This window comes from Argopecten irradians, chromosome 9 (assembly GCF_041381155.1).
Source record: "Argopecten irradians isolate NY chromosome 9, Ai_NY, whole genome shotgun sequence".
In the NCBI taxonomy this organism is placed as follows: Eukaryota; Metazoa; Mollusca; class Bivalvia; order Pectinida; family Pectinidae; genus Argopecten; species Argopecten irradians.
The window spans coordinates 25,738,438-25,754,555 of NC_091142.1; the positions used below are offsets into that span (position 1 = coordinate 25,738,438).

Consider the following 16,118-nt stretch of genomic DNA (forward strand, 5'->3'; position numbering starts at 1 on the left):
TAAACAGATGTAATCTAATATCAGTGGATATACAAGCTAAGTGTATAGGACCAAATAGTACTTTCTTCACTTAGACTGGAAATTAACACTTATTGACCATATTATTGTTGAATCCAGTTATTTTAGATGAAAAGTACTAAGTTCAGTAAAGTTGCCAATTAATGTCACACGTGACTGTAGTACATGCAATAACAATTATACTCGGTTCAATTGGAAGAAGGTCGACCATAGTGCTTACAAAGCAGTCTTACATAAGAATTTGTCTTGTGTTAGTAGTATAGATATTGGCGATATCGAACCAGGGTGTTGCTCTAGTTTCGAATGCATAGAGAAATATTATGATAAGATAGTATATGCAATATTTAAATCTATCGAAGAAAGTATCCCAATTAAAATGTATAAATCTTATTTAAAACCATACTGGAATGACCAGTTATCTGTTTTTCATCAGAATATGAAAAATACTAGGCAAATATGGATAAATGAGGGAAAACCGAGATATATGAACTCAGAAAGTTTTAAAGAGTACAAAGTTATGAAGAAAGAATTCTGGAAAGCGCTGAGGAAAGCGTTTGAAACCTATATGTATAATCAGTTATCAGAGATTGATAAATCAAGTGAAATAGATCAAAAATTGTTTTGGTATCTTTTAAGGAATAAATGAAAAAAAACCACGACGGAATTGTCAAACAGAGTTTACATGTAATGGGGAAACATTTAGAGACCCTAAGATCTTGAAAATATGTTCAAGAATGATTACAGTAGTCCTTTTGATGACAGTTTTAAAGATAATATTTCAGGTAAAGTTACAGAAAATAAGTCAACCTTGCGAAGCTGATACGTTTTTAGAGGAACCCATTTCTATATCTGAGGTGAGGAACATTCGTAATAAGTTACAGATCAATAAGTCAGGGGGTCAAGATAGTCTTGTTTATGAACATCTGAAATTTGGGAATGTGGTGTTGTATACTCATCTATCAAATTTATTTAATGCTGTAGTTAAGTGTCGTTACGTACCAGCAAAATGGAAAATGGGCACAATAATAACATTGTATAAGGGAAACGGTAAACCTGAAGATGATCCTAATAGCTATAGGGAATTAACTCTTTTTACCTGTCATTTTTAAAGTATTTGAAATGAATTTAGCCAAGAGATTGCAAGCAGCCCTTAATTCTAATAATTTTCCGAATAGACATCAATCAGCATATCAAAAAGACCTAAGTAGTCTGTTAACTTCATTTAACTTACAGGAAAGTATTAATAATAACCTGGAAAGATAGGAAGATGTTTATATAAACTTCCTCGATAGTAATAAGGCATTTGATACAGTGTGGCACGATGGGTTACGATATAAACTAAATAAGATCGGTATAACGTCAAAATCATAGCATATTTGAAATCAATATATACAGATATAACAAGTTCTGTTGTGTTTAATGGCTGGAATTCAAGATGGATACGGATGGAGAGAGGGATTTTACAAGGGAGTGCGTTGTCTGTCAAAATGTACTTAGTGTTTATAAATAATTTATTAGACATAATTGAAAATTGTAATTATGGTGCGCTTGTTGTGGATTTAAGAATCAACGTACGAACACAAGCTGATGATATATGTCTAGTTAGTACACAGCGTAAAAGTTTACAAAATATGCTTGATATACGTGATTTATACAGTAAAAAGTGGCGCTTCACATTTTCTGCAGTTAAAAGTAAAATAATGCGTTTCACAAGAACAAAGAAGCGAAACTGCGTTGTTAGAAATCTGTATCTATATGAGCAAATTCTTACTGTAGTTAAGGACATCACACATGTTGGTGTGATATTAAATAATAATTGTAACAGTATGGAACGCACAGTGCGTGCTTGTAATAAGCTTAGAAGTGGCGTCATGAGTTTAATCAGAAGCGGTGCTCATCCGTGTGCCTTAAATCCTTTGACTGTGTATAAAGTAATTAAATCAAAAATATATGCTTCTGTCCTGCATGGCTGTGAATTGTGGTGCCTTCCAAAATGTAAACTTACAATGCTAGAAAGAGCTCAGAGGTTTATTTTAAAATCAATTCAATGGTTTCATACAAGAACTCGTACGGATATGTGTACGGGACTTCTTGGATGGTTCAGTATAGAGGCATATATAGACATGAGGAAATTGATGTTTTTTTGGTAGATTATTTAACTTCGATAAAAACTGTATGTCATATCACATATTTTTCACTCATATTTTTATGTCAGACATGGGATCAAATATGTACAGTATAGTTTTACAAGTGATATATTAATTATTTTTTAGAAATATAATTTATACAAGTTCTTAAAAGAATATTTATCAAATGGTGTGTTTCCAGTGAAGAGTTCATGGAAAGCGAAAGTAAAGTATAATGCACATTTATATGAAAAAAGCGCATCGAAAAAAACGATGCGTAGTGATTGTGATTTTAATAGATTTATTTTGGTCCATGAATGATTATTGATAAAACATCCGCAAATTAGAACATCAGTCTACAATATAACGTCATTAGTTGTTAATTTAAGAAGTCCAGAGACGGATAAATTTATAGGTGTGGGAAAATGTATAATGATATATATACGCATATTGTTTTACAGTGTGGATTTACGGAAGAGGTGCGAGATCCGTTATGGTGTGAGCTTTTAAGTATAGATGGAATCGGTTTTAACGTGTACTTACATGCCCATTCAGACTTCCAATTATACTTATAGGTGGTAAAATATGCATGATTTGAACAGTATAGATATAACAGAATTTCGCCACATTTCTGTCAGATATGTTTCAAAAATGTTAATTGATTTTTTCAAATAGTTATCACGTCTAATTATGACTATTCTTACTACTTGTACTATATGTAGTAAATTGATTGGGTTCATTGTGTATATATACATGTACATACCGAAGTGTTAATGTTTTCCCCCGATATATTATTTTTTTAATATTATTATTTTTTTTTTTATTTATTTACTATTATTATCATTATATTATTGTCTATATTTTGCACCTCTATAATGCACTATAGATAGTACTAAATAGTTTTATGTACATTTACTCAACTAGTTGTCACATCGCTTGCATTATTCTTTGTACAGATTAAGCCATGTTGAATATTGTATATTACATGTATATTATTCTATTTATGTGATCTTCAAATTGGAGGAAATAAAAAAAGAATAATAATCCTACTACTATAAAAGAGAGTGGCAGCCCGGTTTCAACAAAAAAGATACATGTACGTAATTGTATTGTCTTCAACAGGGTTTTAGAAATCCGTGATGGTACATGGGGTACATACATCTAACGTTTCACAGTTTTCATAGTGAAAATCTGTGATTTTTGTAAAAAGTTTTATTTTAGACTTTTCTTTATAATTCTCTGTTTTTGTAAATAAAAGGTCATATTTAGTAAGAAAAAGGAATTAGAAATCAAAATGCATTGAAGAAATTATTTCAAGAATTTAAAATAATTATGTATAAAGTATGTGATACAATCTTTCTCAAGAAACATGTGTGTGTCAGCTTTATTGTATGTAATTCCTTTCCTTTGATCATTGTAATAATATCCTACCCACGCCGTGTGTTATTAGTGTTGGCTAGTTAACAAACAAAGAATATCTACATAGCTAATTGCAATTTTAATTACTCTATGGTCACTTGAAGTAAACACCTGTTCCTCCAGATTTATCTTCCCTTTGTACAAGTTATGTCACCATCATGACATTTACATGGGGTACATTTATGTACGTATGATCTCGCTTTAGACCCTCTAGAAATATGAGGTTATTAGCCGCTAAATCTAGGTGCGGTATAGTTATATAGTGGATATGTGATCACACAATGTATACTACATTGTATTTCACCCATCCCTATAACACCCATTGTTATAAAGATTAACCTTGCTAACAATCCTTGATCCACAGTTCCCGTTAGGGCTACAAAGTCAGCCCCCGTCTTGTGCCTCCGCCCACCTCATCAATACGACTTTCAAACAACACAAAAGAAGTTTGAATCTACACAAAAGAAGTTTAAATCTGCTTTCAGTTCAGACTGAGTCCTTATCATAACTAGACTTGCACAATCAATGACATAGCTAGTTATATAATCTGGCAACATTCCCGAGCATTATCAAGCCTTCAAAGTTGTTGCCCTATAATGACTTATCAGTAAGGTCTCGGGAGTTATTTCCCTTCTATTTAAATTAAATACGATTCCACTGACCAGAAATTTATAAACATATGTATGTTTCTGCTCTGACCAAATCATACCAAATGTTATTTCTTTACACGAAAACATGATAACATTATGATATAAATACCTTGTTAGATATTAAAATACCACCGAAAAACCCAGATAAAAGAGGGTTGATTTTTCAAATATTTAACCGATCGCCTCGTGCTCACAAACGCACGTGGTCGGAGCAAACATCGTAGCGCACATAATACAAAATGCAAAGTCACGTGCGGTTTGATTGACAGCTGGCGATCTGTCAAATAAACAGATAATAATATACATTGTACCTGCCGTCTAAGACAAATAGCCAATTAGTTCGTAACTGATTAATCAAATGGAAAATGAACTATATGTATCAAAGATGCCAGTGGTGACGCTTTTAAGGTGCACCAGGATACTTTTTGCTTCCCAAGATTTATAAATGGAAAAAGAAGGGAAAACAAACAAAAAAATACATTTTTATATACCAAAATGAATATCAGGATATGGTGTTTCATCTCTGCATTATAGCTTTTACAGGAGATGTTCATATAATATATCATTAAAGAGTCTTTGAACCCAAACTCAAACAATTTCCTTCCACAAAACATTAATGTACTTAATTTTATAATACATATGTTGTATGGATACCACTTGAGGTTGTGCCACTGTTATTTATTCCAATTTAAGACTATATGACTTGCTACAACAAAATACACACATGTGCAAGTGATTGGATTGGAAAACATGGCAAGTTACATTAATGTTCGTGCTTAGTCCGCAAAACCTGTCTATATTATTAAGCCTTTTTAATATATTTTTTAATTAGCCTGATTTATATTAGTCAATTTTTTGAAAGCCTAATCATGTAATATAGGCAGGTTTAGCGGACTAGTTCGTGCTACGTAACGATATTGAAATCGGACAACGTTAAACGGGACAACTTTCCTAATACATAAGAGCACAATCAGAGATATATTACATATTTGAATTTTGATCAGTTTTATCTGTAGGAATTTTGTAAGTTACAGTTACAATCACGTGTCAATTGTACCTCAAAACAACATTTTCCTCTCCCTATAAAGTACTTATTTACAACGAAATGTACAACATGTATATAAGTATATTTAGTCCTACTTACGAAACTGAACATTGCTTTAATTCAAAATTGTTTATTTTCATTTTCAACTAAATATGGCGATCTCACAATGTACTGGTGCACTTTAAACCATAAGTTTTACATGGACATCCAGTATTGTCAAATAATGGCCATACGCTCTGCAAGGGAGGGAACTCTTGCTCAATATCCGGTTTCGTTTTACAATCAGTTTGGCCGGAGCGTGGAATAAAACGTGATGTTGTGTCCGAGCAGTATATTGATCACCGGGGCAAACCGCGGGATTGGCTTAGAACTTGTACGACAATTGTTGCTGCTAGAAACACCACCAAAACATGTATTTGCCACGTGTAGGAGTCCCGATAAAGCAGAGGTATGTGTGTCTACACACGTGCACGAGTGTAACGTTTACACTATGTACTGATGTATGTAAGCCGCCTATAGCTAGAGTGGCCATGTGTCGTATAAGAACGTGTGCTCAATGTGATAAATGTACAAGTAATACAAGAGATTAAGTTACATCTCGTTCGTACGCCAGACGTCAACTTCTTCTCAACATCCAAAAGGCATTATATGTAATGCTAAGTACTGATATTTAAAAAAAAAACCACTTGATTTTTCGGTCCGTGTCATAGATGTCATTACAATTTACATTTTATGTATTTGTAAACATCTATTTCTCGACAGTCCATCTACATGTAGATACCAGTTCGGCATTTTTTTATATCAACAAAGACAAATATCATAAAGTTAGCCCTAACTGCTATGCCACCAACTGAGCAGGCTGTCAACTAAACAATCCCCCAAATTAACATGCATTGATATATTAAATAAGGCACTATGGGTGCATCAACTGCAACTCTGCATATAAGTAGAAATAATTTTCTAAAATTTAGAATATACACCAAAGTAAGATAAAAGATGCCAAAAAGCGAAGGCTTCGTTATGTAAGGCAGATACTGATATAACTGATATAACTAAAGACTAATAAGTTATAAAGAATTAATTAAACTACATTTTTTATGTTGAAATTGTACTGTACCTATGGATTTTGAAGACAATCGTAAATATATTGAGTAAGCGTGCATTGTGACGTCTGTCAGTAAAACCCTGGTATATGTTCACTGTATATAGAAAACAAATGCCATATCAATCTTGTTTTGCATTGCACAGGATCTTCAGAAACTTGCGGAGTCGAATGGAGCTGTTAGGGTGTTGAAGCTCGGTAAGTACTATTTTAAGAACAAATACGTATAGCGGTTTTCTCCTGACTGACAGTTTACTTGCCAAAATAACTTAAAAATATGCTGCACTCAAGGGTCGATAAAATCAAAGTGCTTAACAATTCCAGATTGATTATTCTGCAGCATACATGTATACATACATATCCAGTAAACGTGATTGCTGTTGTTCCTGCTTAGGAGAAAAAAAATCTGTCCCCGTCAAACAATTCGTATATTGTTTTTATATGCCACCTCACGTTTTCAGCTGTGCCTTTGCCCTTTTGAATAAAGTTCTTATTTCTTTCATTGAGAATGACATTTTATGTTAGCGTAACCAATGATAAAAGGATAATAATCAATTAATTAATTCAAATACTTGGTTTTAAAATTAATTAATTCAAATACTTTGTTTTAAAATTAATTAATTCAAATACTCGGTTTTAACACTATGCCTTTAAATGGGAAAGAACCTTAGTTAATTCAAATCATAAGAATTAACGAGTGTGTATATTTTCTTCATATATTTTCCACTTCAAATGTTTTTTTCTCCAGATGTCTACATGTATATCTACAGCTGGTTGATTATCTTCCTCATATATTTAAGGTTTAACTTGAATAGATTTTATCATGAATACACTCAGATTTTTGTTTTATATTTCTATAACATAAAAATCTATTTAAATTAATCCTTATGATTAAATTCATTAAGGACAATCCCATTATTCAAAATTCATTTTGGGACTCTTTTGTCTATGAAATCATTACGCCGTCATCTGGGCCGATTCGAAGCGACTTTACAAACGGGACACCATTTTTGCCTTTATGGGCTGATAAAATAATTTTTTAAGTCAATGAAAATGCTCGTTACAAGTAAAATTGAATTATTTTCAGATGTCTCCGAACCGGAAAGTTTTCCCGGTGTCCGAGAGGAGGTGGAAGCTGTGTTACAAGGCGACGGACTTAACCTGTTAATTAACAATGCTGGGATTATCGCACGTGACAATCTGGCTGCCGTCACCGTTCAGAGGATGGAAAGCCTGTACCGGACAAACACTATCGGCCCACTGTTTCTGGCTAAGGTTAGTAGGTGTTCTTGTTTTCTATGGATTGAGTTGGAGATAGTTGTACTCCAGAAAACTTTAAAGCAAATTCGATCGCAGGTTCCATAGGAGTCATCACAATACATTCACATACCATGTGTATCTTGTCGTACGAAAGACAGACTTATCCAAATAATATAACTAATGTTCACCCTCCCTATTGCAAAACATGTCGGACAACCATTCTGAGAATCATGTAAAATGACATTAAAATTTAGAACAAGAAGTGTCACTTACCTCTATACACTATTTGTATGTTGTGCCATGTTTCTATGATTTTATACACAGTTAAACTACTGTAAAGTCCATCTATATAAATGACAACTGTCTATAAAGGACTAGACTCATCAACCCCATTCGGTGTATAAAGTACACCTGTATCAAGTTCCTCGTTTGTTTGTAGGAGTTCCTTCCCCTTATTCAGAAGGCCGCCAAAGCGGGCAGTGGACAACCGATGAGCTGTTCAAAAGCTGCCATTATCAACATGACCAGTAAGGTGGGATCTATGGAGGACAATAGCAGTGGAGGCCGCTACCCATACCGTATTTCTAAGGTACACATAGTTATTTATATAGTTCTAAGATATCTGAGTCCATCCTCGATTCTCTAATGACAACAGAACAGGTAATGTAATTCTTTAATGTACATCAAAAGAGTCGTATGAATGTACACTGTGGTTGACCGTGTGGCTTTGAAATTGGGCGTCGCTTTCTCAGTCTTTAAAGAATTTTTGCAGGCCTGTGATTGGTTCAGATCTGTTCCCCTGAACTGCCCCTAGTTTTACTATGAGAGAGTCTAGAGGTTTAGAGATTGTAAGTGATCGGAAGTTGAACTTCCGAACCCCTGGTGTATTGAGGATGTGTTCCTGTATACATGTATTAACAGGATCCGGATTTGCTTACTGGTATCATTCCTTAATAAATTGAAGGAGACCGAACCCGAAACCATAATTGGATTGATTCTTTTCCATCCCCTGTTACAATAAGATTGATGTATAAAGTAGAATTGTTCCCTGCTTGCTCCATCAGCAATACAGACATTCCTTTCTTTTTCATTATTTTCATCCATTAAGCCTCAGATGCTGTCATGTTGTATTGTTCAGCAGGATGAAATGTTTACATGATATCTTCAATTCAGGACTAAACAAGGTGTATCTGATTTGATAGTTATATATTGTTATATGTTTGATAGTTATATATTGTTATATGTAGTGTTATTTAAAGTATCGATGCTCCACCGCCGACAGAGCATAAATGATATTCATCATTTGAACAATAATTGGTGTTTAATCGTGTATATATATGCCTAATTAACACAAAAAATAACATAAAATAATTTATTTCGCCTTTGGTGCATGCGCAATCAGTACTTCATTCCATATAAGGATATAGTGCCACGGAATTTTTTCGGGATGCAATTAATTATTTTTCGTATATTTAACTTTAAGTAAAATTAGAAGCTCAAACTTTTCAATGGTGGTAATATGTGTAAAGTAAGTAACTTTTGTAACTGAAGAAAAATACTAAATCGTCTGCTCCTGTTTTTGATAGTGAAAGAATACCATTTGTCAGCGGTGGAGCATCTTTAAAGTTATATATCGATGAAATAATTACTCTTAGGAGGGTTATCAAATGGAAGTAAGGTCAGTTATTAAGAGCCTTACAAGCATCATGACGACTTACCCCTAGGTATCTGTCAGCAACAGATTAAATCTATCAACCATGACCACCAGATGGCACAAGTTTTCCTTACCCGAACTCCCGATAAATATGTCTTGACCTGAAATAGACCAGAAATTCTGATAAAAAGCTTTACCTGTAAGTTTCGTAAATTCCTGGTGAACTTTAGATTAAGATTTCTTGCCCTAAAAACTCGAGCCAAATTCCTTGTGAAATTCTGATCAGGATTTCTTGACCTCAATAGCATCAAGCACGTATATCTATTTAAAAGTTTAACACTCATCATATATGGTGAGAAATACGTCAGGCAATTTCTTTTCTGTACTTTCTGAAATACTAGCTACGTTGTCTCCTGATGGTAGCATTACCCGACTGTACGTGTTGAAGAAGGTTATAAACGTGTGCGGATGCTGCAACCTAGTAGCCTCCTGACCTGATCATTTGGAATATTTAAGGCCATAAGATCCTTCCTATGATTGGATGCGGTCATTTATATCCACGAAGTTCATGGTCTAGAAGTGGTAAAGCCGCCTCTGCTACTTTTTGGTGGTCAGTAAAGTTGTAAAGAATAAGAAAACCAATTCAATTGTTCAAAACAATATATGTTTCATTCAATTGTTCAAAACAATATATGTTTCATTAAAATGTCTATACAAATCACAAAATTCACTTAGCATTCCCCAGCAGTGTGATTGCAAACCCTGGTATGCTCAAAACTGGCTACAATTAGGGGAATACCCGAAATTCAGGTAACGATGTAAATAGTTAATTTAAGATTAAAACGCTAACCGAAATTGATCAGAATTATGAAATCTACCAGCCTATAAAATGAAGTAATTTTCAGGTTAAAAATCTAATTTGAAAATGATAAGAATTTTGACAGTCACGAATCCAACATAATTTTACATAAATTAACAAGAATATAACTTTAGTTCAATTTTAGGAGCTCCTGCGCACTAACAAAGCGAAATTTTAGTATCTAATCTGCTTCCTTTCCTTTATTATTTTGTCTTACAGGCTGCTCTTAATATGGTGACAAAGAATCTCAGTGTCGACCTAAAGGCTGATGATATCCTTAGTGTTTGCTTACATCCGGGTTATGTCAAGACCGAAATGGGAGGACCAAACGCTCTCATTACTTCGGAACAGTCAGTGCAAGGGATGATCAACGTCATGGCAAGTCTTGACGCGGAGAAAAATGGACTGATGATTGACTACGCTGGTAAAATTATTCCTTGGTGATATTAATCTTAATTTATGAAGCATGAAAACGCTTGATCTTCCCAGTTGATCATTCAAATGTCTGCCATACCTTGTTGTGAATAAACCTTCGTATGAGATACAATCCACCTTGATCTCGTGATGGTTCTGCGTGAGACATGTTAGTCAATTGAGCATGGTACAATATAGGACATAAACGTTACCATTTATTTGCTACTCCTATACCGCTGGTTTGGGATATTGGAAGTGGGACACTGTTGAATCCAATACAACATATTCTTTCTACACAAATGGAGATACATCCACTAAATCAGATAAGTTCCTAAATGTAAATAAATGTCCTCATGAATCCATTCATGAAGAGAAGTATCAATCATTTTTGTGTTTATTCCTGGCTATAGTGGTTTATTTATTGTAGAAGAACTCTGTATGGTGTACATTCTAAAATCAAATATAGGTAAGATACACCTTAGCCATATATCATTGACACATTGTTTTCATATAAGCATTTACAGATTGAGACTTGACACTACTTGCCATATAAAAGATTCGCCTTGAATTTAACACTGAACATAATGTAAAACATCCACCTAAAAAGTTTCAAAATGCATTGAAACACATAAACGGATATAAATCTATCAGTCTTTTTTCAACAAAAAGGAAATTAAGATGACAAATTATTTATCTTGGATTCAAGTGGTCAGCTTCAAGAAACATACCACTAGCTTGTTCAGTTCGGTTCGGTTGGCATGACTTTTGTTTGTTTGATTAATTAACGTCCTATTAACAGCTATGGTCATGTAAGGACGGCCTCCCATGTATGAGGTGTGTTGCGTGTATGTTGTGCGAGGTGCGTGTTTTGAGAGACTGCGGTATATTCATGTTGTGTCTTCTTGTATAGTGGAACTGTTGCCCTTTTTATAGTGCTATATCACTGAAGCATGCCGCCAAAGACACCAAGCAACACACCCCACCCGGTCACATTATACTGACAACGTGCGAACCAGTCGTCCCACTCCCCGTTTGCTGAGCGCTAAGCAAGAGAAGAAACTACCACTTTTATAGACTTTGGTGTGTCTCGGCCAGGGGACAGAACCCAGAGCCTTCCTCACAGGGGCGAACGCTCAACCCAAGGCCAAAAGTGAGGCGGTGCCAAGGGAGGCATTCGGAAAGATAAAGTCAGTTAGGAAGAAGAGAAAAGATAAGATCTTAAATTTAGTCGCATTTTACGATCATGCAATAGGGGCAGCAGGTACAATTCTAACGCCCTACCTGCAGGGCAGGGTTGGCATGACGCCCTCCATGATGATTCGCACTGGTATTACATGTAGGTAGGGTGAACCCTCTAATGGAATGCACAGTATATATATTGTTAGTGCATAGCGTAACGTTAACACATTTCTTCGACATTAGATAAAGTAATATGTCCTGCAGGAACGAACAGCTACTGTATATATAATTCAATGCTTATATAAACCACAATGTACGTAAAATAAAGTGAGAATACGAATCCTCCGCTCAGAAATGGACCACAGCGACACTAGCAGTACCACCGGTGAGAGGGGAACGTTTTTCATAAACCTCCCGCCGGAATCAGATGATGCTGCAGAAAGTCGTAAACGTTGCTTATATGATATCTAGATTTCTGTCATCGTGTTGTTTTATATCGCAGTGCGGTAACTTCACAGCAGGCGAACTCCATGCCACTGTATAAATATCGGACGCTGCGACCGCCGAAGCGAGAGATTAAAAAAACAGGTTAGCGGGTAATGATATTCAAATGCGTTTGTTGATATTGTTTTTTGCTCCGGACGGAACCTGTCCGTCCGAGATCATTTTCCTGGCTATAACTCAAAAACAGTTCAACGCATCTCCATGAAACTTTCTGAATACATCAGACAAGTGCCCTAGTTGTGCCTTTTGCTATTTCGGACCTTCCTTTTTGAGAATTGTTTTCCGTTACCATGGAAACTTTGTCAAAAGTACCAAATTACTGTTTCCGGAATATAACTCAAAAACAGTTCAACGCATCTCCATGAAACTTTCTGAATACATCAGACAAGTGCCCTAGTTGTGCCTTTTGCTATTTCAGACCTTCCGTTTTTGGATAATTTTCCGTTATCATGGAAACACTTTGTCAAAAATAATAAATTACTCTTTCCTTCTGTTTCCAGACTATTACTCCAAAACCGTTCAACACAACCTAGGAAATTTTCCGAATATATCAGACAGGTCCCCTAGTTGTACCTTTTGCTATTGTGGACCTTACATGTTAGTTTTTTTCTGATACCATGGAATACCAAATTGCTGTTTCTTTTAGTTTCTGGGCTATAACTTTAAAACCATTCAACGCAGCTCCATGAATCTTTCTGAATATATCAGATAAGTGCCCTAGTTGTGCCTTTTGCTGTTGCGGAACTACAATTTTAGGTTTTTAGGTCATCTGACCGAAGGTCAGGATGACCTATTGTTATCGTGTTTCGTCCGTCGTCGTGCGCCGTCCGCCGTGCGTCGTGTGTAAAACTATTTATACAAAAGCCTACTCCTCCTAAACCCTTGAGTGAATTACATCCTTATTTGCTGTGAAACATTATTGGTGAAGGAAAATTATATTCTATATAAATGAGTCTGGTCCTACCCCTAGGGGCTGTTTGGTGCGGCACCAAAAGGGCCAATTTTCTTAATTTTAGCTTAAAATCCTATTTCTCCTTCATCCTTGGATGTATTTCATCCATATTTAGTGAGAAACATCATTGGGGAAGGACAATAATATTTTATATAAATGAGCCTGGTCTGACCCCTAGGGGCTGAGGGGTGGGGCCCCAAAAGGGCATTTTTTTTCTTAATTTTAGCTGGCCCACCTCCTGTTTTCAGTTTACGGTCTCCGATCTTAATGAACATTGGTTTATAGGGGTTTTAGTTGATGCCGAACAACATGCAAACATTTCAAACAAGATTTCTTCTGTTTTAAAGAATGAAAATTGTAGGGGTTTTAATTGATGCCGAACAACATGCAAACATTTTCGTAAAGATTTTGATATTCCAAGATATTGGCCGCTGGCCCACACTTCCTGTTTTCGGGTTCAGTCTCCGATCTCAATGAAAATTGGTCTTAAGGGGTTTTAATTGATTCAGAAGGGGGGACTTTAGGTGAGGACAATCATATTTTATAAAGGACGGAGTTAAGACCCATGGGGATAGTACGGTGGAGGCTTTGTTGAAATTTGGCTTTAAAATCTTACTCCTCCTTATATTAATCCTTGAATGGGTTACAACCATATATGGATGAAGGGCTACCAAGTTTGTTCAACAAATGACATTAACCTATTTCAGAATCTTACATATTCAACTAAGGAGTTCTTTGTATTGCTTATATTAAGCGTTAACCAATACTTTATACTGTGACTTTGTTTTTTTGTACCATGAGTCAGATGACCGTTAAGGCCCATGGGCCTCTTGTTTTCTGTTACCATAGAAACTCTATCAAAAATACCAAATCATTTTTATCAGTTTTACTTTATTCGATTACATTTAAAGTTATACTTGAATAAATATTACTGATGAGCTTATGTATTTGGGTTTTATTCCAACCGCGGGGCGCGGGGGATTATGGTGGGCTTTGCGACTCATCGTTTATTTAAATTTTGCAATCGATATAATTACATATATATTGATAACCACTTAACAATCGTTCATAATCAACCATTAATCAACAACACCAGCATTCGAACCGACCTTATTTTATTTTAATGAATGATTCATAATACATGTATATGACGAACAAATTATGTATGGAGAGACAACCAAACGATATATGTGGGAATTACTATTCAGAATGTCCACAACCATGTCTTTTATTCGAGAGCTAATGTATGGCTTGTAGCTGGTCATGACGGAATTGACTGTATGGTTCATAGTGATTATACTGTCGATTGCTAGCGATTTGCTGTATGTATCTTTCGATTATTTTCATCATATTAGATAGAGGTGTACCAGTGCTGTGTATATTATATTAAGACACATTTAATTGATTAAATTTTACAATTTAAATTTAATTCTATTTTAAATCTTACTCGCACATATAACGAATACAAAATAACAATAAACGTATACAGAGGAGTATATCTAGAGTTTTTACGACGTTATTAATAATTATTGATGTAAGATGTGTCTCAAGGTTCTACATAATGTGCATTTAACCATATTTCCATCATTTCAATCCTAGTTTTTAGGTCACCATGACCTATCCTATTTAGGCCATGGGCTAGGAGGGTCCCACATGCACCCCCCCCCCCAAACCTCCGAACCAATATTTTTCTTAACCCTTATGACCCACTGATCACAAATCAAAATGTTAACATTGCATAAGTTGGGATGAACTTCCGGTTATGACGTCATCAAGAGGGCCGCCATCTCGAATTTCACTAAAAAATGAAAAATAGTCGTAACATTGACATTTTTTCAACCGACGTAGACAAATGAGGTATCAAAATGACCACAATAGACCAACAAATACATATCAGAACCAAATAATACAATATATGTAGTGATTTTTACGCAGGAAATGAAAAAATCGGATTTTAAGTTCAAAAATGGTGAATTTTCAGCAATTTTTTCATATTTGGCTTGACGCAGCAAAAATGTTTTCCAACAGAAATCTAGTATTTCTCATATGTTTTTTTACCTCTTATCAATCAGTTTTTATAACAACAACAACAAAAACCAATGTTAACATTGTATAAGTTCCGGTTATGACGTCATCAAAATGGCCGCCATCTCTAACTTCACTAAAAAGTGAAAAACAGTCATAACATTGACATTTTTCAACTGAATTAGACAAATGAATGATCAAAATGACCACAATAGAACAACCAATACATATCGGGACCAAATGATCCAATATATGTAGTGATTTGTACGCAGGGAATGAAAAAATACGATTTTAAGCTCAGAAATGGAAATTTTTCATATTTGGCTTGACGCAGCAAAAATATTTTCAACAACAAAAAATTATTATTTGTAATCAGTTATTTGATCTCTTATCAATCAGGAAAAACAAAAACAAAAATATATAGAAATGCAAAAGAGAATTATTTTTATACCCTCATTAGGTTTACAAAAACATCACCGGGTGCGTATACAGGGCATATGATTGTTATCTAAGTGGGACTTCAAAATAATCCATTTCCATGCTCGAAATTTTTTGAAAAAGTATTTCTATCTTGTTATTGGATGCTAAATTAATATTCTAGGAGATATTCACAATTAACTTGATAAGCTAATTTTAAAGTAATCTATTAGATATATTTAGCATATCGACTCGGTGTTTCCATTTTTAGAAACACCGAGTTAATATTCCTACTGTGGCGTCACTCCCAAGTCAATATTGCGATTGTGACGTCACACTATCCCAACGTTGAGTTCTTCGGCAATATGTAGTCGAGTCATTCGCCATGCAGTTCTATATCATGCAGAGTATTCGGTCTTTGCATTCAATTATCACACCATGTGGACGGTTACTATTAGTATAATATTCTCCCATCATTATAAAAACCTTATGTG

At 34.8% G+C, this 16,118-nt stretch overlaps 1 protein-coding gene across 1 annotated transcript; it reads left to right on the forward strand.

Moving 5' to 3' along the window:
* The first annotated feature begins 5,507 nt into the window (after positions 1–5,507).
* Positions 5,508–10,929, forward strand: LOC138331881 (C-signal-like). The gene is made up of 5 exons (XM_069279722.1): positions 5,508–5,706; positions 6,507–6,558; positions 7,448–7,635; positions 8,060–8,209; positions 10,353–10,929. The coding sequence occupies exons 1-5, from the start codon at positions 5,572–5,574 to the stop codon at positions 10,575–10,577; spliced, it is 750 nt and encodes a 249-aa protein (XP_069135823.1). The 5' UTR covers positions 5,508–5,571; the 3' UTR covers positions 10,578–10,929.
* The last annotated feature ends 5,189 nt before the right edge of the window (positions 10,930–16,118 follow it).

Bases quoted from the DNA above. Each gene is read 5' to 3' on its own strand.
- LOC138331881 (XM_069279722.1), top strand. From the start codon at position 5,572: ATGTTGTGTCCGAGCAGTATATTGATCACCGGGGCAAACCGCGGGATT. The intron at 6,559-7,447 runs GTAAGTACTATT...AATTATTTTCAG, and splicing joins TGTTAGGGTGTTGAAGCTCG to ATGTCTCCGAACCGGAAAGT. The intron at 7,636-8,059 runs GTTAGTAGGTGT...GTTTGTTTGTAG, and splicing joins GCCCACTGTTTCTGGCTAAG to GAGTTCCTTCCCCTTATTCA.